The sequence below is a fragment of the Peromyscus leucopus genome, chromosome 2 (genome assembly GCF_004664715.2).
Source record: "Peromyscus leucopus breed LL Stock chromosome 2, UCI_PerLeu_2.1, whole genome shotgun sequence".
NCBI classification, from domain to species: domain Eukaryota; kingdom Metazoa; phylum Chordata; class Mammalia; order Rodentia; family Cricetidae; genus Peromyscus; species Peromyscus leucopus.
The window spans coordinates 78,404,274-78,426,533 of NC_051064.1; the positions used below are offsets into that span (position 1 = coordinate 78,404,274).

At 45.2% G+C, this 22,260-nt stretch overlaps 1 protein-coding gene across 1 annotated transcript in view; it reads right to left on the bottom strand.

Moving 5' to 3' along the window:
- Cdk5rap2 (CDK5 regulatory subunit associated protein 2) overlaps positions 1–22,260 on the bottom strand; it is a 186,428-nt gene that overhangs the window by 10,437 nt on the left and 153,731 nt on the right. The window contains 9 exon segments of the mRNA XM_028885700.2: positions 1,965–2,108; positions 4,901–5,166; positions 5,831–5,908; positions 7,776–8,024; positions 9,118–9,242; positions 10,043–10,232; positions 12,007–12,123; positions 16,275–16,394; positions 20,777–20,955. Coding sequence (XP_028741533.1) covers positions 1,965–2,108; positions 4,901–5,166; positions 5,831–5,908; positions 7,776–8,024; positions 9,118–9,242; positions 10,043–10,232; positions 12,007–12,123; positions 16,275–16,394; positions 20,777–20,955 — 1,468 coding nt within the window.

The following is a 22,260-nucleotide window of genomic DNA, read 5'->3' on the forward strand; positions in this document are numbered from 1 at the left end:
TCCAGAGCACTGCTAGGGGCTGAAGGGGGAAATAAATTAAATATAAAGGCAAATAAACAACACAGAGAAAAGAGGAGGTTGTCAAGTGCTTAGGCTTGCTGCTATAAACTCAGAAGTCTGCTTCACACACACTAAGCAAAAGGTGCCACATGAAGAACAGGCAGAAAAAAGAAATGTGCCCAGAAGCAACTTCCCACCACACAGGGGTCCATGTACACCAGCAACCACATTGGTGTATCTCTGAAGTCCTCCTCAGCTCTGAAATCCTATGACACTGACATGAACATAATCAGTTACCTAAGAAACCTTCAGTCACAAACACTGACAGTCACCAGACTGATTTGCAAGTGGAAGAGGATCAACAGGGCTACAAATTTAATGCGTGTGTGCATGTGCATGTGTTTGCCTGTGTGCGTGTGTGTGATTGTGTGTCTGTGCATGTATTAGACACAAACTGGATAACTGGATTCTGTCCACTTAACAAACAGCTGCTTCTGTCTGCTAAGGGCAAAAACATTGTTTAGCTCAGACATGTTACCTTAAAATAATTGAAAGCAGGCACTGATTTTGGAGAGTGGAAAGAAATTATTCATCCATCTAGTCATTCATTCATTAAAAAACATGAACAAAACAGACACAGACCCTGAAGGAAAACAGGGAGACAGGCATTAAAGCAAACAAATATATAATTACAATGTGTGATAAGGGCTTCGATGAAATAGAAGATGATGCTATGGCTGAGTGATCAAGGAGCCCTCTCTATTTATGTAACATATAAAACTCGAGGGTAAGAGGCAGCCAGCAGAGGGGCACAGGACATACACAGCAGGCAGACTTTGTGTCGTGTAAGCCTCCAATGGAAAAGAGTCTGTGGCTTCAGAGAAGGAAAAGCCAGTAAGGCTAGAGCTCAAGTGGTCTCATATGACATCACTCATTTTTCAGCCAATGCTCCACCAACTAAAAGTGGGCTCGGAATGACTGCCCCATGCCACACAAATGATTATGAACATCCTAAAGCTTGGTGTACCCAAATTCCTCCCCAGAACACTCGCGTCATGGGAACTTTCCGTGCAAACAACCTCATTGCCTGGTTCTGGAGGTCTGAGAGCTGCCAAAACTAAATGAGGGGTGACCTGAAATGCAAACTTCCCTTCTGCCTTCCTGCTCACCTTTGCAAAACATTTTTTCCGGCCGGGCGGTGGTGGCGCACGCCTTTAATCCCAGCACTCGGGAGGCAGAGCCAGGCGGATCTCTGTGAGTTCGAGGCCAGCCTGGGCTACCAAGTGAGTTCCAGGAAAGGCGCAAAGCTACGCAGAGAAACCCTGTCTCGAAAAACCAAAACAAAAAAAACAAAACATTTTTTCCATCCAGTCAAATAAAGTAGGAAACATCTACTGAGCTGCTAAGCAGAGCTCTACTATCCTTTTCGTGCTTGCTTCTCTCTCAAGAAGGCCTGTGATTAGCCAGAGAATTGAACACTGTGCCAGGACACACACAAGCCCCACTGATAAAAGGCAAGAGAAGGCTCCACCTGCCTAGCTCCTGACCTTTCACTCTCAAATAGTTAAAATAGTTTTTCACTAAAATCCAGCGGAAGCCATCAATAGATCAGAAGGTCCAGACAGAGATAGCTAAAGTGCAAGGTACTGCTAGGAATATGAGCAAGCTGGGCCATAAGGACAAGCTGACATGCAAAACCTATCAAAGTTCCAGAGTTCACATATGTATACTTTCATATCAGCCCCTCAACCCAGGCCCTGAACTTGTTTTATTCATGTACGAAGTGTGAATGGGATCCTACTCAATAATGGCATGCTGGGAATTAGGTAAGAATTTAGTGTGGCGCTTGTTACCTTGCCCTCTGACATATTCTCAAGTTGGGCACACCTGAACTGGTAATAAAATAAACAAAGATGCAGGCCTCTCTGGTGTACTCGAGCCTCTGAGCATGTGGGATCACCTACCTGCTCACAGTGAAGAGAACACTGGCCATCTGTGGGGACTGAGACCCTCCAGAAGAGCTTCAGCAATCTTGAGGCTTCTTCCAGGATCAGCTTGGCAATGTTCATAATGGAGAGAAACTTGCTCAGAGGCACAGAGTGTGGACCCTACAAAGGATAACAAGGCCATTACATGCCACCTTGATAGGGATCACTCACAGACGGTTTCAGACTAGGTAGGGCTCCCATTTTACATGATGATCAGGAGCTGGGATTATGTGACACTGGTAAGCTGTATATTGGAAGAGAATTTTGGCGGTAAGTTTATCCTAGTCAGTAACCATGATTAGTAACCCATGGTAGCACCATCCAGACCACCATAGAGCAAACACCGCCCAGGGCACAACACTGCTATATTTGCTGCAGACAGCTTACTGAGAATATATGGTGTCAGGGGCCTTTGAAAGCGCGATCCCTCTCTGTGCTGCAGGTATACTCACATGGGGACAGGTGTCAAAGGCAAGAGGAAGAAAGAATGCGGTGCAGAGAAGAGAGATAAAAAAGAGGAGGAAGCGGAAAGTGAAAAGCATTTCTTATTGCAATTGATAAATATAAATCTACACACCTGTTTAGACAGCAAAATGACAAAAATATGAATATTATTCAATAAAGACAAAGGTGTACTGAGACAGACTCTAGCTCAAAACAACAGATACAAGCTCTCTCTAGAGAGTAACACAACATACTCAGATTCCTAAAACCTTCACAGCCTTTAAACTGGGAAACTCACTTTACATCTAATCAAAATATAGTCAGATTTGTACAAAAAGATGACTCGGTGCAGCTGACATGCCCACAGACAGTAAAAGACAGCAGTTCATGCTATGTCTACAGCAGCTTATTGGCAGCCATTAAAAAGGCAAGGGCTCAAAAGGAAAAGTATTAATACCATGTAGCCGAGATATATGAAACTCGTATTTCTGATTATTTGATAAACTTTATGAGTGTCCCAAAAGCATGTGCTTATTTTTGTATGTTTATTACACACACACACACACACACACACACACAATTTAAGTCCTGACCTTCAAGCATTACTTGAAGAGACATTTTGTTTTTATGCTTTTCTACAATTTTTAGCTTTCAAAACAAGTATTTTTATCAGAAAAGAACAGGAATCTTATTAGTGTTAATTTATTCAATATTATTTATCAATATTATACAAGGCTTAAAGAGACAAGGTACTGGTTATTTAATGTTCCATAAAAACACTATTCCTTCTCTCATGGAGCTTATCATCTAGTAGAAGATAAAATGCAAATCTGATTCTTAAATATAGTAAAACAAAAAAAGCAAAGCCCAACACAAAGCCAAAGCAAATACCACAGGAAACTCAGGTGTCTTCAGTAAAAATCCAGAGCAACTGAGGAAATGATTCAATGGGTAAAATGCTTGCTGAGCAAGCATGCTGGTCAGAATTTGATCAAGAACCATGCAAAAGCTTGGCATGTGTGGTGGCCATCTACAATCCAAGTACTAAAGAGGGAGAGTTAGGGGACCCTGACTCTCAAACAAGCTGGCTAGCTACACTAGTGACCAGTAAGCTCTGGGTTCAATAGAGAAACTCCTCCTCAATAAAAATGCAGACAGCAATGAGAGTGGATGTCAACATCAGACCTCCACACAGAATATGCATCTGCATATATATATGACCACATACAGGTGATCACATATGTAATACGTATATACATGCATACCACACCTGCATATGCATGCAAAGGAAAAGAAACCTCAAAGTGGGCTCCAGAAGCTCTAACCAGTGGAAGCTCAAAGGTCTACTACCATCTCTCACATGGTGCCTTGGAGGAAGTGCATGACTTGTGTCTGTCAGACACATGATGACTTGTGTCTGTCAGACACAAAAGTCTGTGACAAAAGGCAGCTTGAGATGAGGAGGATTCCAGGATGAGGTAGGGAGAAGAGGGAAGTAGAGATGGGGAATCCCAAGCCAGGGGAGTCAGGAGAAGCAGGCTGGGGACAGATATGGTGGGGAACAGGAACTATAACCTGTGGCCCTGTGCCTGTTCACAGTGGGACATGTCGGGGAGAGTGGTGACCAAAGGTGGGTATACTGAAGTCAGTCCAGCAACCAGAAGTCCTCAGAGTCGCTGCCCAGGGAGAAGTGGAGTCAGTCGGCCAGCACCGTCTAGAAAGGCAGAACTGTCACAACAGAGAGCATGTTGGTTGCAAGACTGAGAACAGTCAGTTTTCAGCATCTCTACAATGAACTGATATCGCCTCCTTCACAGGGTTGTTCTGAGGAACTCTCTCTCTCTCTCTCTCTCTCTCTCTCTCTCTCTCTCTCTCTCTCTCTCTCTCTCTCTCTCTCACACACACACACACACACACACACACACTCACACATCTTCTGCAGGAAGATGACCTTAAGGTGGACATAGAACATCTCTCAGGAACACATGCATCACAGAGTGGCTGTAGGAAATGACAGTATGGCACAGTCAGATGTGAGCTCAGTGTGGTCAAGTCTGGTACAGTGTGCATGAAGGTCGGGACCTGTAACTGCTCACAGTAGCCCTAGAGCCCAGCAGACAAGTCTGCCCTGATGGTGTGTAGGTGGAGGGGTCGAGTGACTGGATACAAGAAGACAGATGGAAAAAGGGTGGCTGAGAGACTGGAGAGAAATGAGAAGTCACACAGCAGCGCAGCACTTCACTGAGCAGTGGCCATAGTAACCCAGGGTATGATCTCCACATGCTGTCCACTGATCACCAACAAACTGCCCCCATCACATCTGGGCTTTCATGTGCAACAGTTGCCGACTCCTCCTTTTTAGGGCTTTACTGAAGTTGAGGGTATTAGGAATCTTCCAGAGAAGATTACTCTACTTATTGAGAGCAGGAAGTGTCTCCCTCCACCAGCCCTGCCTGTACTCAGGTTACCTTTGGCTCCAGCTTTTGACTTGTGGGGCTCATAGCCTCTTGAGTTTGAATGTCCATCTTGGCAAGCAGTCTCTGGCCCCGGCTGATCTGCTTCTGGAGGGCATCATAGTCCTCAATCAGCCCCAGCATATGGTGGCCACTCTTGTTGGCCCACACATGGTGGTCAGCAACCAGGCAGGGCATGCAAGGGGGGCTGGTGGCAAAAGTGCTGCTGTCACAGGAGAGGGAGTCAGCGTCAGTTCCAGAGAGCAGAGGAGCCTCAGAAGCTACAAAAGGAGAGGCAAATGTTAGATCTACTTGGGGTGGCATCTGTGTTCGTGGAGTTAGCTATGTTACCCCACGGTGGTCAAAGAGTGAAATCAACTTAACCAGTGTTTATGAACATTCCCTCTGTAGCAGATCCTAGACTGCCAAGATGAGCCATACTCTCACTTGCATGATAGTAGCTCAGGGTCTAATGGGAATATTGAGGCTGCAAGAAGTATGAACGCACAGTGAGAGTGAGCCAGAGCTCAAGGGAAAACAACTGTCTGAGCAAGGAGAGAAGACAAGGAAGGCTCCCTGGAAGAGGCGGCATGAGCCAGGCTGGGCAGGAAGCCAGCATTATGCAGGTAGAAAATCCAGCTGCTTTTTCACTTGGTTGTCTCTGACTGGGCAGCTGAGAGGCATTTTAAAGAGACATCTGCATTCTTGAGTCTCGAGGGGGCCTAGACTGGTGAAAATTAGCCAATGGGAGCATTTTCAAGCCCAATTCAGAGGCAATGACTGTGTGGTCACCCAACTGTAGAGGGAGGAGGCCAACCACTACTGTGGAAGTCAAACCCCAGAGAACCTGAAATCCAGCAGCCAGGGATTCCAGGGACCTCCTTTTCTTCTATTTCCAAAGCCCTAATGTCATACCCAACACTACTGCAGTTCCCCAGTTTGTACCTGATTTAGGTGCCATTGCCTGAGTGGATTCAAACAGATCAAATGAATTATCACTGGCCTCAGGACATTTGTTGCCGTCTATAACAAAACAGAACAAGAAAGGAAAATTTCAGCTTTACCATCATTAGCACCAGAGAAAGGATGAAATTAGAACATGGTAGAGTATCTCACACGCATCCATTCATTTCAGAAGCAAAACATTTGCTCACACCTTCTCTGCACACAGCCCTGTAGCCAGGACCATGTATGTTCCATTCACTCCCTGGTACCTTGTGTAGACACCAGGTAACACCAGAGTGGCCAGGCCCAGAGCCCTTTCTCAAAGAGCCCTCCTGTCAAAACAGTAAACAGTCAACTTCATCTTAGGGTGGCCAGGGATAAGGGAGGGAAGCACAGAGATGGGAAGCTCAGGTGAGGGGGCTATCCCCAGTGTGGCATCCCAGGAGCTGACATCTGAATTATCCTTTAGGACTTTTTCAGTGCCCCGTGGGAAGGAGGGGAAGAAAAGTCAAGCAGAGTACTGAGCAGGTACAAGGACGCAGGCATGAGTCATCATTCAGGGAGAAGACACACAGTTCCTGTAGCTAAGGTCTGGGTACAGAGGAAGGTATAAGAGGATGCAGGGCTTACACCCTGAGGGCTAAGTGACGACTCAAGGTGGGGCAATGTTAGGTTGAGGTCTATGTTTTAGACTGGAGGAGTTAGTGCGGAAGCTGCTATAGTGACCTGAACGTGAGAGGAAAGTGACCTGCAACAGGACTTGGAGGTAATGCATCTCAAACACTTTATCAGAGGTCCATGTGATGTTAGATAATACAAGAAGCACTCTCACACCTGAGAAGCTACCTAACTCTTAAGAGCCTGGTGGGCAGAACAGTGCTGTAATTTGTTTTTTAAAGAACACCACCAAGAGACTGAGATAACTCAGCACGCCAGTGGCAGAGTGATGCATATGTTCACGTCTTGGGATCTCCCACGCAAGCTTCTTCCACTCATACCCCACTAGCGATGTGAAGTAATGGTACTCCAGGCAAAGATGCTTTGATAAGACCTCCCAATCCTCTGAGATAAAACCCTAGTGGGTTTTATCCTAACAATATTGCTTAACAGAAAAAGCCATGCAACCTTTTTTTTTTTTTTTAACTAGAACTCCAAACTGACAGAGGAATGGTAAGGTGACAGGCAATAAGGAAGTCCATGTGTGAGCTACTTGCTGGTTGGTTCCAGCCTCCAGAGTGTGTGTGGCAAGGCTGCCTTATCCTCTGCCCCTTCCCAGGCATCTCTAACCCTATACAAGTACACAAGCAAAGCAAATCAGACCCACCTATTACCAGGAAGCTTCCCAGGCCTTACAAGATGATGAAAGTCAGAGTAAGGGGTCTGGGATCTCATTTAAAGACAAGAGAGTGGGGTGAGGAGGTGCACATCTTGAATCCCAGCACTGGGAAGCGGAGGCAGGTGGGTCTCTGAGTTCGAGGCCAGCCTGGTCTACAGAGCGAGTTCCAGGACAGCCAGGGCTACACAGAGAAACCCTGTCTTGAAAAACAAAAAAACAAAACAAGAGTTGGACAGCCATGGCTCACGTCTTGAATCCCAGCACTGGGAGGCAGAGGCAAGAGGGTCTCTGAGTTCGAGGCCAGCCTGGTCTACAGAGAGAGTTCCAGGATAGCCAGTGGAACCCTCTCTCAAAAAACAAAACAGAAAACGAGGCAAGATAATGAAAAGGCCTTGGTGAGTTGTGAGTGGGACGAAGCAGCAAGACTGGAGACAGCATGGGCCACTGGAAGCCCTAACTCCATTAGGGAGAACCCAATGTCTAGTCAGTCAGAGAACATGCAACAATGTTGAGATGAGAGCTGAGAGCAGCCAGAAGGGCAGCACTCAGAAGCTCACATACCATACAGACCCATAGAGCAGAACATCCACAGAGTGAGAAGTCCCCTACCGTGTTTGTCCAGCTGAAGGGACCACTCGGTGACAGACAGGGCCTTGACAGCCAGAGTGAGGGCCCCTTCCTGAACCTTCTTCGATCCCTGTGACAGCTGCTCTTCCAGCTTGCTCCTCAGGGTGCTGTTATTCTGGATGCTCCTTTCTAGCTGGTCATGAAGAGCCTGCATCTCTGTCAGGAGGCCATGAAGGTTGCTGAAAGAATCAGGCCCCTTCCAGCCTTCTGCAGATGCCTCACCTTGGGTCTCTGCAGATATATGCAAAGGGAAGCCTTGACATTTCCCAAGATCAAAGGTCAGCCATCAAAGAGACTCAAGGACATTTCAACCCACTACCATCATCCAGCCCCCTCCTAGGAACTAGGTACAATTTAAAATAACAACTCAACTTTAAAAACAAAAATATTGGCTGGCTTAATTGCTGCTATTCCACAGGCTAAGTAAGAGCTGGAAATTAATTTCACTTCTGGCCATAAAAGCCTAGCAAATTGCACACCAAACCCCAAAATTATGTCTAGTAGTAATAAAATCTATTTGGACCAGAATTATAGAATGAAAGGGGATGATTTTAAGGGCTACAGTATATTAAAAAGGCAGGCACAATAGCAAGAACAAGAGAAGCAACTTGAGAAGAAGCAAAAGCTGAGAGATGACCCTTTCTAGATAAACTTTCAATAGGGAGAAACCATCTGGAAAATTAGTTTTAGAAAACCCCCCACTGTGCCTCCAAATTGACTCTCAAACATTAGACCTTACAGTTAGGCATTCTGATCTGTGTTCTCTAGAAGCAGAGCTCACCAAGGCTGTCAAACACCTAAGAGCAATGTCCAACTCTGGAATATCTGCTGGATGGAGGATGGGGAATCTATGACAAAGTTACTTCTCAGATGCCTACTATGTGCCAGGAATGTGGCTTGAATGTTTTACTAAATGCCCTCATTTGACTTTCACGGCCCCATGCAGTGGATTCTGAGAGCCCTGCTTACAGAGGCTGTAACTGCCCCAGTTCTGGTGAAGTCAGAACAAGCTGAGATGAAGGAAATGAGACTCCAGACATCAGCTTGGCCAAAAGCCAGTAATGGTGATGTATACCTGTAAGGCTAAGGCAGGAAGATTTTTAATTGAAGGCCAGTCTGTGCTAGACAGAAAGACCCTACCTCAAAAACAAAGAGTGGGCCAAAGAGTTTGTTTCTAAATATACCTGGTCTACCTATGGGCCAGTGTGGGTTTAATGGTAGGATAGGAAAACACAAGAGTCATCTTCCCACACCCATCGAACATCTTTTGGGCTGAGCTCATAGCCCTGAGATGTCTCAGTCCTGGCCCCTGAGCACACAGTACCTCGCTGTAGCTTCCTATGCTCCTCGTCCAGCTTCTCATACACCTTCAGCTCCACTCGGAGGGACTGCAGCAGCTTTTCATTCTGGGAGAGCAGCTGCTGCTTCAACTTCACTTCTTCCTGTACCCTGAAACAGCATGGGGACGAAGGCTTAATTCTTCCTCCAGGAGGCTTATCCAGTTTCCACAGGGCAGGACCAGGCCATCTCAGTAAGTGAGGACAAAATGTGCTGAGACATGCATTTTTAAGAGTTCCATCACAGCTCCCAGTTCCCACATGTCCTATGTCTCATGCTTAATAGACCTTCTCTTAAGTAACCTTTCCAGCCATTCTAAAGGAAGGTGTCTGATGGCACCTGGGCAGGGATGAGGGTGGTCACTCAGAAAGGACAGACAGGCCTGTGTGTTGACACAGGGAATATGGCAGAGTCTAAGAGGGACAGTGAGTAGATTTGCATCTCCCTTGCTCACTCAGAGTCTCCCAGTGGCCTATGCCATCTGGAGCAAAACTGGAGTCTTTATAGGGCTAGCAGCAAAGCACGATTAAGGATCCACCCTCCTCTGTTCTCTCAGCTCCTACTACAGCCAAGCACAGTACCTTGTCTAGTTTGTCACAGCAACTCTGTCTTAGGGTCTATGTGCCTTCTGCCAAACACGGTCATCTCCAGCAGACTCAGCTCTCACATGCTCACTGTGTGGCTCTACACTCAGAAGGGATCTTTTCAGAAAGTCCTTCCTTGACCACCCTAGGTGAAAACGCCAGCTACCCCCAGCATTCTCCTCCTCCTTTAGAGGACCATTCCTCATACATTTTATGCCCAGCTGACAGTACTTGTTTCTGCACACTAAGGCTGGAGACACTGTGCCTAGTGCCATGATCACATCCCCAGGCATAGCAGGCCAGCAGGGACACCTGAGTAAAGCCCACCTGCTCAGCTCCTGGCGGCTGCTGCAGACCTCCTGGGTCAGCTGCTGGTTGTGTCTCTCCTTCTCACTGATGTCTCTCTGCAACCTTTCATTTTCTTCCTTTACACTGGTGTACTCTAGCCGAAGGTGCTCAAGACTTGCCGCCTTCCTGGACAGGGACTCAAGTAATTTTTCATTCTCTTTCTGTTTATCTGCAAATACCAAAATGAGAAGGTATTCCATTTGTTTTCTCCAACCTTATTACACTGGTACAGCACTTCAGCTCACACACTCCAAGAATACAGAAAAGAATGAGATTTAATCTGGCATTTATGGCTCCGGCATTCCAATTATCTTATGCATTTTAGGCAGATAAATCTGTCAATATCAAGGCTGCAGATTAAACATCACTAGAATGAAAGGGGGCTGTTTAACTTTCTATTACATAATGTGCCTTGAAAGCCTGTTACTTTGCCTTAGAAAGTATACATGGTGGGTAGAGCAACAGGCAGGAGCCCAGAGTCAGTGAGTGTGGAGAGCAGCAAGCCTCCTGCAGAGCCCCATAGAGGAATAAAACACTCTTGAAGGCTCAGGAGACAAGAAGGCCTAGCTGGAGGCAGAGTGCCTGAGTTCTCGGGCAGCTTCTCCACTTGCTGGCTGTGACCCTCCTCAGTGCCTCAGCTTCCTTCCCTGGGCCAGGGTGAGGATGCCGGGTTGCTCTCTGTACAGGCTCACTATTAGCCCAGGCCGAGGAAGAACCATACAAGAGCTGAAGGAATGGCAATGGTGACACATCCCAGCACTAACTGTACCGGCACTACAGCAAGCCCTCGCATGTTTCAATGTCCTGTGTCCTTGCAGCATACTGTGAATTTCCCCATCTTCCAGATGAGAAACAGATGAGAGATAGGGTTAAGGCTTCCCTGTAGCCATAAAGACAGGAAGGGGCACAGCCAGGATGTGGATCTGCTCTTAACCATGATTCAAATATTGCATTGTATGCTGGGGCTCCTGCTGGTCCATATGACATCAGCACAGCCACATCATTCCTGACTGGTTCACACTCTCCTCCTCCCTCACCTAGGCCTTGTCTATTCTCCTCTCATGCTGAGGCACCTTGGGTAATCATTGCTTTCCTTTTTAGACTTGACCCTTGAGGACTAGGGTCTCTGAGCTGAGTGAGGGTCCTGCCACTCTCTGGCCTGCCTTTATCACAGCAGGCCTCACTCCTCCTTGCTAAAGGTTTGCCCATTTTTCCCATCAGACTACAGTCTTCTGGTGCAAAACACAGGACTTGTGTATTCTGTATCAGTCTATCAAGCCCCCCTGTAGAACAGGGTAGAGAAAGGCTGATGAATGAATAAATGAACTGCATGAGCCCAAATTCTGACTCTTAAGGCAAAATCAGTATCTATACCCCCAGGATTGTGGGATAAGCTGGCCTACATTGCAGCTCGAGCACCTCTGCTTCAGTGACCACATCAGGGCAATTGCTCGGGCTGTGAATTCTTACCTGAGAAACAGGGCTAATACTCCCTTTCTCTAGAATCATTCTAAGTATGAATGATACCATAAGTAAAAGCTCTTTGGAAGTTAAGCTCCAAGAAAGGAATTAAGAATCTTTATAAGAAATGCTGGATAAACTTCACTGGTAGGAGAAAATCTCCAGTTGAGATTTGGCAGTAATAAATTTCCAGCGCTTCTCTCTTCCTCAGTCATGATGGGATGAGAGGATATAGTAACATGTACTGAGGTCCTGGCAGAGACACTGCTCTAGGGGCTTTATACTCTAGTTGTCACAACAGCTAGGTGAGGCATTTCTTGACCAATCTGTGCCCTGGTTTTCTTAGCTATAAAATAGGAATGCCCCATAGGTGATGTGCAGTTAAAGATAGACCCACACCATTGGACTCTAGGGTGTCAGCTCTGGATATCCTTTGACACAAGGGCTTCGGGACTCGGGCTGCAGGTGGCCTGATTTCTTACCTCTGGACCCTTTCTCGAGCATCATACTGAGGGCCTGGTTCTGCTTCCTCAGGAAATGTATCTCTGACGTCAGAGAGCTGTGCAGCTCTGAGCCGTAAGCAGCAACATTTATGGAACCTATAAGAACACACATGAATGGTGATTTATAGACAGCCTCCAGGCAGGATGGATGAATGTTCCTAGGAAACATGTTTAAACAATGAAGAAATATAGCATGCAACGAAAACCAGCCCCATGAACCATGTAACATACAGCCAGAGCTTGAAGGGCAAGGAAAGTGAGCTTAAAGTGGAGGCAGAGGAGGCCTCCGTATCACAGCTGCCCTCAAGATGAACAAGGATGAACCACAGCTGAGTGAGAGATGATGGTAGCAACCATCATGGCTAACTGCCTCTTAGGCCTTGGCCTTGTCTCTGAAGCAGCTCAGTGTGACTCTGTCCACTCTGGTCTTTCTCACCCTCTCCCTGTCTTAGGAGATGTGACCCAGGCTTGCCCCTGGGAGCTATCCTAAACTCCCCTTGTCTTCCTGTCCAAGCAGGCAACCACAGCTGCTGACTCTTCTCCAGAATGCTCAGACTAAGGCAGACTCTCTCCTGTACTCTAGGCCTCAGCACCGTGACGAGCTTCATTCCCTGGTGTGTGTGTACCAATGAGGTTATCATCAAAGCACAATCCTTCCATTGCTATTTCATGCTGAAATGTATCTGGTGGCCTACCACTACGAAAAAATGACCAAATGAAACACAAGATCAAACTTCTCAGTCTTGAATTCAAGACTATCCATTGTTCTGCTCCAGTACCACACCATACTCCATTCTCTCTCCACTCAGACCCCAGTGTCCAGAAAATGCAGGTAACCAGGTGACTTGTGTGCTCGCCACACCCACTTCCCCTGTCAAAACCATCCTCTATCATTCCTGACTTAATTTCCCTCCTATGAGTGGACACGGTGGAGTTGGGGTCTAGAATTAGACAGACGAGAGGACATATCCTCTTGTATAAATACCTTACCAAGCTGCTGTCTACCTGATTGACATTTTACTGCTTTATGTCAGTCAATCTAGGGGATGCCTCTTGCTGGGCACCTCCTTGGCCTCCCAACCTCAGCACTCTCCTCTGCACATCTGTCTGCACCATTATGGTGTTCCATTAAGAGATGGCCTCCGGCACTTACGGTGTGCCCAGTGTCGTCTCTATGTGGCAGCCAGATGCTTCCCTCCTTGTTTCTGTACTGACTCAGTTCACTTACTACACCACAACCAAAATGCCATATCCCTGTGCTCCCAACACCAAGTGAGGACATAGTCAGGGGTCTCTGGCAACCAGAGAGACCTAGGTGAAGCTTGCAGAGGGCTTCAAAGAGATTCTGCACTAGAGAAGAGGGAAGCCCAATGCTCTCCCTTCCCATATCTTGGACACTGTCCTAGGAGGATGGTATGCTGATACTAAATAGTCACCACGGAAGTCAGCCCAAGAGCTATCTGCCTCTGGGGTTCTTGTGAAAAATGGAAGTATAAACAAACACCCCTTGTTTATGTAGCTTTCTTGTCACATTTCTTTCCAGCTACCTGCAGTGGAAAGCACCCTGGTATACAGAAATAAGTGCCTGTGGTGTAGGTCCACATCCCTTAAAAAGAAGGTGTGGCTAGCTGTCCTGGAAATATTCTTCCCACTCCACAGAAGTTTTTCTCCAGTAGGTGAGTCATACAAAATGAAATCAGATTAGCTTTTATTCACAAATATCTCTTCCCACCATCTTCCCCTACTTATCCCTGAGAACTCTGGGATCATTCCAGAGTTCCTGCCTATCTCCTGCTTCTTTTGTTTTTTTCATTTTTTAAATTTATTTTCATTTTTTAAATTTACTTATTAAATTTAATTTTACATATCAGCCACAGATTCCCACCCCCCATTCCCATCTCCTCCAGGGCGAAGACTCCCCCGAGGATTGAGTTCAACATGGTAGATTAGGTCCAGGCAGGTCTAGTCCCCTCTCCCAGGCTGAGCCAAGTGTCCCTGTATAAGCCCCAGGTTCCAAACTGCCAGTTCATGCACTGAGGACAGGACCCGGTCCCACTGTCTGGATGCCTCCCAAGCAGATCAAGCTAATCAACTGTCTTATTTATCCGGAGGGCCTGATCCAGTTGGGGGCTCCTCAGTCATTGGATGGGGTTTCTAGCATGACAATTAGGATGTTTGGCCAGGTGGCCTTCGAATACTTCAGAGATCTATTCAGAGGGCCTGATCCAGTTGGGGGCCCCTCATCCTTTGGTTCATAGTTCATGTGTTTCCATTCGTTTGGCTATTTGTCCCTGTGCTTTATCCAACCTTGGTTTCAACAATTCTCGCTCATATAAACCCTTCTCTTTCTCACTAATTGGACTCCCGGAGCTCCACCTGGGGCCTAGCCGTGGCTCTCTGCATCCAGATTCCTCAGACCTTGGATGGGGTTTCTGGCATGACTATTAGGGTGTTTGGTCATACCATCACCAGAGTAGGTCAGTTCCGGCTGTCTCTCGACCATTGCCAGCAAGGCATTAGGCAAGTTGCTTAACTCCCCTCAAGTCTTGGTTAGCACAATAAAAACACCCATGCTGTTGTTCCATGGTTATCATCAGTGTTAGTATCTAGATGAATGGAGAGTGAGGCCCCAAGAGAACAACAGACTGATCAGAACAAGCAGCAGAAATCCCAACATTGACACTGATCAATGCCAAGGTATTACTTGAAAATAAATAAACAACAGGCCATAAAACATCCCTGATTCACTAAGCCTAACTAGACCCAACTGACCTACGGAGGACCATTTGGATACTATGAGGCAAGAATTTGCTTTGAGTACCACCTCCACAGTTAGCCCAGATACCTGCCAGTGAGCTGGAGGCTCTAAGGCATATGATAACAGTTTTTGACAACATTATCCCTTGACATCATAAGGAATCCTGACCTTTTTAGACCTGTCCCCAAGATGAGCATCTCAAATCGGGGTGGGGGGGGAGGTGGGGGAGGCAGGACTGCTTTTAGTTTTGTCTTTCCAGAAACTGTGACAGCATGGTGAGAACAGTACGTCTTTCCACGGTGGTGAATACTTTATGAGTGCCTTTCTGTAAACTTCCCTGTCAGAGAGAATTACTCTCCAGAGCAATTTTGGGCTCCACTGTAGCGGGTAGCCATTTGAACCCCCAAATAATTCTATAATTGGATTTGCTGGGGAAAATGTAAAACAGAATGAATCTAACTCAGGCATTACTAAGAGTGGACATCAAGGGTCCAGGCATCTATTTCTTTCCCGTGTTTGACACAACTAATAACTCAAATTAATCAAATTTCCTCCTCGTGAGGGAGGAGGATGAAGGATCATGGGATGAGTGGAAGCCTGGGTGGAGGACTGGAAGCTTCTTGCAAACCGTAGCAGGAACTCTAGTACTCCCAGAACTCTCAGAGCTGCCTTATGGTATGAACTATAAAGCAACAAGAAATGGACTGCTGTCCAAGTCTTGAGTTTCACCAATGAGTACTACCTTTTTAGAACTCAGTGATCTCATCTCTAAAATGGCATCAGGGTCCTCACCCATTGCAGAGCATCGAAAGACTGAAAGTTAAACTGGCCATGTTACATGAAATAGTAAAATAAAACCAACAGTGATAAAAGCAACTATTTATTAAGTGAGCACTGAGCAAGGTCCTGTTCATGACACTGCCTCATTTAACATCAGAAAAACCCTGTTTCCTGAAACAATTAAGACTAGAGTGAATTGCCCAAAGTCACAAAACTGATCAACAGAAGAGCTACATCCACACCCAGGTCAACCCAACCAACTTAAACAATACAATGAAGCTATGAAGGAAACTGAGAAAAGTGAGGAGGGAAGGAGGGAGGGAAGGGTTAACAGGTACAGTGTGGAGCAGTTGGTTTCTGAACTGTGTGAAGGAGTGTCTTATGGGTGTTCAGTTTTCAAGGAAGACCACTCCCTTCAAACTGTGGTGGGGTAGGAATACTGCTGGCCTTCTTTGGCCTGAAAGATTTGCCAGACTGATAAATGCTGATAATTTATGGTCTATTATTGATGAAAAGGCAAAATATTGTTCTATTCTATTTTAGAATCCCTATCTATACCTCTACAGTGAGGACCCTGCTGCAGTTTAGGACCCCAGAGCCTGGCCAACTTCTCCATCCCACCTGGTTCAGAGAGCCTCTTCAGGCAAATATATCACAGAGCAGCAACCCACCCAATCCCATTCCTTAGCCTAGGAAAGTCCTTCTTTACCTTGGTCAGCCTCAGACCCCTGCCGTTCCAGCTGTTTCCGGAGCTTCTCATTCGTTTTAATAGATTCTTCCAAACGCTTTCTCAGAGTTCGAATTTCCTGTATGTGTTCCATTAGTAAGTCTGTAGGAAGGAAGAATATTTTAAATTTAAAGTTTGAAGCCCCCAACAAATTGAATAATTTATAGATTATGCAGAGATCTTGAAATTTCAACAGTATTGAATGTATTGAAATAGCCAGCAGCTGGCAATTCTTTCCCAAGCTTGGGGGAGGCCAAGCTATTTCCCACAGCCCATAGCCATGGCTCCATAATGGCTCTCTGCAGCCCTCCATGAGGAAGCAACTTTACATCACACACAAAAATTATACTCCATACAATTTTAATGCTCACTCTAATGTAGCCTTTTATTCTTCTCAATATCAAATATTAATTTAAAATCTTCCTTATGGTGAAACTAACAGATCACTTTCAAGTCAGCCTGGACTGCCTGAGAGTTGATTAAGCTACTTTCATAATGAATCCAGATAGTTTTCAAGGCTAGTTTCTTTTTCTTTTTCTTTTTTTTTTTTTTTTGCAGTGAGTATGTTATCCATTTATCATTCATTAATTTCAAGACTTAAAACAATGTTAGTGAGAGAGGCAATAAAAAGTATGATCTTGAGATCACCTGCTGTGTGAGCATAAATGCTTATGACCTTCTGGGGCTATTTATATCCTAAGTTTTAGGAAAGTTCTCCAATGTCGTTTCCCATATAGTTCTACTTCCAGGAGTCTATTTAAGGAGTGAGCTCATGTGAGATTCTCATAGGCACTTGCCAGAATGCATGAAAATACTCATCTGAGTATTACATGTGACAGGAAACTGAAACAGCTCAAATTATTCATTGAACCGAGGTCCATTCACTACGATGAGGAATTACACAGTTATTCAATTATGTTATGAAGACTATAAATACCATGGAAATGTATTATGTTATTATGTTAAATTTCAAAAGATATGAAATTGGTTACTACATAATCACAGCTTTATTTAAGAACATACAGATAGTAGAAACAAACACACCAAAGAAGCAATTACAATGAAATATTAATTGTAGTTATCTCAGGGTGATAGATTTTGGGGTTTTTTAAACCTCCATTTGACATTTTAGCATATCACTTAACAGATAAAAACTTAATTTTTCCAAATTTCTTAGGATAAGCATGTATTATTTTTTTACCCTCTGCCACACTTCAACAGAGAAAGAAGGAAGCATAGTTTCACTCTAGAGGTGGATTTTCAGAGTCAGTGTTTAAAACATAATCACATTAAGTATCCAAAGGCAAAACTAATGTCTTTAATTCATCAATTAGGGTACACTCAGTATGTCTTAGTAATGTTTGTTTTAAAACATTATACTAATGTTATGACCCAGTTTTAATTCCTCCAAAATGGCTTTCATTTAAAAGTAGCACAATGTTACAGATCTTTTCCTAATTAAATAGTAATTTTGCCATGAATTTGAATGTTTATGAGATGACTTAATTCCCAGACCTTCAGCTATCTCCTATTAATGCCAGAAGTGTGGCAAGTCATTTGGTGGAATGTCTGCCTCCCGCTGCAGTAGCACGGTGGTAAGGCTGTCTGTGCACACTCGTGGTGTGCCCAGCACTGGTCCTCCCGGCCCAGCCTCGAGGTCCTGCCAACCTTCTTCCCGAAGTCCATCAGCCCAGAGTCAGCCAGGAGCTCACTGGTTTGGACTGTCACCTTCCTTGCTGGTTTACTTGAGTCACACACTGCTGGCTGTGGGGTGATGCTGCTCCACACAAGCCATGTTTCACAAAGTCTTTGGCTGGGAGTGAGAATTATCACATAGGAAAGACTCTCAGTGGAATTAGACACCGTGTATTAATTATGCAGCCATCCTGACGAGAAGGAAATACTATACCAGCCTTTCCAAAATGGGAGAAAAGGATCCACCTTACAGTAAACTCTTCCAATAAGTGCTAACTCGTAAAAACCATAATTCCTATAGAAAGCTACCACACACAGAAAAAAAGAATAGAAAAAAATGTGTGTCTTTTGCTGGGGAGTTCTAATTTCGAGAATCTATATTAAGAAAATGCCCTCAAAGAGGAAGGCTTTGTGTTCAAGACCCCCTGCAGCACTGTTTACAATTGTGAGATTGTAGAAAGGACTTAAGTGCTGAGCTCTAGGAACAGAAGGAAAACTGCGCTTCCGTCATTCAAAGGCCTGCTCTAAAGCCACTAAAAGTGACATTATCTTACAACATGCCAGAAAGTCTATGGAAGAATGTTAAGTGAGCAAAGAAAAAAAAAAAGCCAAATTATCTCTCTATACAGATTACAAACGTGACAAAAGGAAAAACAGATGCAGAAAAGAAAAGGCTGAAGAGAAATAAACCCAAAAGAAACAGTGGATATGATTCAATGGCTCCAGAGAAATGGGTTCCTACTCAAGACAAGAGCTAGAGATGCACAGGCAGCCCAGGCACATCCCTGCCAAACAGAGGCAGGGGAGGGGACAGGCCTGAACCTCCAGGCAATTCGGAAAAATCAAATTTTTATCTATTTTAGCTGTTATCTCTTATCATATTGAAAACAAAATAGAGTGATGGGCAGAAGAGAGCTCTGTTCAAGACCACATAGAAAAAAAGGGATCACATCTCCTCTGAATGATCCATTCTAGCTGAACCTCTACTCATGTGACCAGACCTCATGTAATGGTCCCAGGATCTTGGAGAGGGACTGTGCCACACTGGACTAAGTACAGAAGAAGGTTGCTCTGAGGACAGAGAAATGATTTATAGTCTAACCTAAAGTAGGTGAAGGCAGAACCCACAACCAGAAGAGATGGAAAAATCAAGTACTCACAAAAATCTCTAAGGGATACCACCCGAAACCCCAGGAAATCAGGTCCAGGTTACTGGCCACTGGAAGATTTGATTGCTTCCTGAGTTGTACCAAGAATGTGCAGGTCATATTCTAGGTATGTCTAAGATGTGGGACCTGAGTGTCCAGAGAAGCCTCAGAGGACACCATGGGGCAAAGGCTTGCCTCTAGTATAACTGACATATTGGTAGGACCTCCCCATCCGCATGCCTTTAATCCCAGCACTCGGAGGCAGAGGCAGGCGGATCTCTGTGAGTTCAAGGCCAGCCTGGTCAACGGAGTGAGATCCAGGAAAGGCGCAAAGCTACACAGAGAAACCCTGTCTCGAAAAAAACCAAAAAAAAAAAAAAAAAAAAAAAAAGGAGAAATCTAGTTATTTAAACCAAAAGCTTCAACTATTTTTGAAAGTAATGCCTTACCTAATTTAGTGTTAAGAGTTTTTAGCAAGGAGTGCTAGTGTCCAGTTTGTGCTACAGAATCCACTGTGGTGCCTTAAAAAAAACCCACTGGAATAACAAGAGATCAGAGACCATCAAGAGAGGTACAGTGAGAGCATACAAATATCAAAGGCCTGAAACAATAGGCCGTGTTTCAAATCTTGCCTTCTTGTGAGTCAGCTCATTTGGACCATGCACGTTATTTATAGCCATGTTGTGCTTTAGAGCAGAGCTGTGCACCTGTAAGAGGACACACCTCTCAACAGCCACAGACATTCACTGTCTGCCCCTTTGGTGGAAAAGTTTGCTAAGCACAAATCCATCTGGCCTGCCTCTATGATCCTTTAAATCTTTGAAATACACTGAATGACAAACACTAAGTCCAACTTCCTATGGCAACAGAAGAAATGGAGACTGTAAGCTAAAAGGAGATTGGGGGAAGGTCCCTGGGAAGCTGATTTGGTCAGTTTAGTCCACATCTGGAAATAGAACAAGGCAGAACATCTGTGTCTCTGAAATTCCTATGTTGAAGCCCTTACCACAAGTGTGATGGTGTCAGGGGGTGGAGCCTCTGGAGGAAATTAGGTCATGAGGATGCAATGCACAGGAATAGGATTAATGTCCTTGCACAGACTACGGGGATTTCCCCTGATCTTTCTTTCTCTATGTCAGAATTCAAGTGGGAAAAGGATGCTCATCAGAATTCAACTACTTTGCCTGTGAGGCACCCTGATCTCTGCTTTCCACACACCAGAATTGTGCGAGATGGATTTGTGCTGTCTTCAGTCCGCAGGATTCAGCTGCAGCAGCCTGAGTGGACCAAAATAAAGGGCCTGACCCCACGGCCAAGAGTCACACCTTAAGGGAACTGCTTCAGGATGAGCAGAAACAATTGAGACAACTAACAACACTGACACGTCTCGAGTGCTTTCAACCTACCCTTTGAAAAGAGCAGATCACCCAAGTCATCATTTAAAAGGAAACCAAGACTTCCTCGCTGCTACCCACACTTTTAACACCATGGCTCCTTCCAGTGATAAATCACCCTCCATGAGCAGCTCTGGTCCTCACAGGCTCTCCTTTCATTGGCAAAATGGTCAGAAATCAGCCCATTCTGCTCCTCAAGGCAAGACGGCCTGATTATGCCTAAGATGCTTAGTGAAGCTTCGTTTACCTTGAGGAAAAGAGCTCGCCATCACTGGACACTTCTCAGTCTCGCTGTCTGGCTTCTGGTCTCGGGACAGGGAGGACTTATCGGACATTTCCTCATCTGACAGTGCGTGAGAGGCAGAAGGCTCAGGAGATTCAGGCAGGAGATGTTGGTAGGTTAAGTTGTCTTCCTCGGTCCTTAACCTTCAAGATCAAAAGAAAAGTCACTTCCAAACACAACCTACTGAGATCATCTAGTGAAGACTGTATTTATAAATTTATATGCATATATATGTAACAATTATAATTAAAGAGGAAGAGCCTATGAATTTGAGAAGAGGTGAGTACGGGAGGAACTGAAGGGAAGAAGCAATAATATAAACACAGTACTCGTATGAAATTCTCAAAAAATGAACAAAAGAAATTAATTTTTAAAATAAAAAAATGTCATTTCCCACACTATGATCCCAAGCTGGACTGTGTATTTGAACACTTAGGGATAACTTTGTCTTGGTGACTGGCCATCCATGCAACTTTAGTCAACCCTTTTGTTTCCTTATAACTTTAGCAGTCAAATTGTAGAAAGAGAAGGGGCTCCATGGGCTTAAGTCTGGAAACAAGGAAGAAAAGGAAGGGAAGAGACTGTGCTTGTCCCGAAGTGTGATTTACAGGGCAGCAGCCTGAGACAGGGCATACCTCATTGGTACCTGTTCACAAAGTGCTGCTCTGTCCCAGGATCTTTATTTGTCCTCATAGACAGTCTCTGAGAAGGAAGCACTACTGTCCATTACAATTGAGAAAGCCAAGGCTCATCATGAGCCAGGAGCTGTCTTGGTTCACAAGTGGCACCACTCAGATCAGACCTAAGCCTATCTGGCCCCAGAGCCCCAGGAGAATGTGGGAGTCCATCCCAAAGTCATGAGATGTCCTTAGACCTAAAAATCTCAAAGATTTCATGATCGCCCAGCAGGCTCCCATATAGTCATTCTGGCAATCATCTGGTTAGTAACCTGGATTTGCAAGGACCACCTAAGCCACAAGGAAAAAAAAAAAAACAAACAGTGGAATGCTGTGAAAAGCCCATGTGAATCTCCATTATAGATAAGCTCCTTAATTTAAGCTCTTTGCACTCCTCCCTTTTCCTATTACTTCTCGTCAGTGGCCAGTCTCATTATTCATGTACTTAGACAGGAGCAAAGGACTCCGAAGCTGCAGTGCATCCATTAACAGGTAAACACTGGGTGCAGCTGAGCCCAGACAGTGTGATGGATGCCAGGCTTGCTGCTGCCTTCCAGACACATAGTGAGGGCCAAGAGTACCCATTTCATTAGCTCAGGAGTGACCTGTGAGTGCAGAGTCTACAACTGAGAACGGCAGAGTAAAAGGAAAAGCCGCAGACTCACCGGAGGTGGAAAGGAGAAGCAGCTGGCTGAAGAGGACAGAAAGAGGTTCCTTGCCTCCCTCCCACTCAGTCTCTGAACACACTCGGTCTTCCAGAACGGCAAGTCT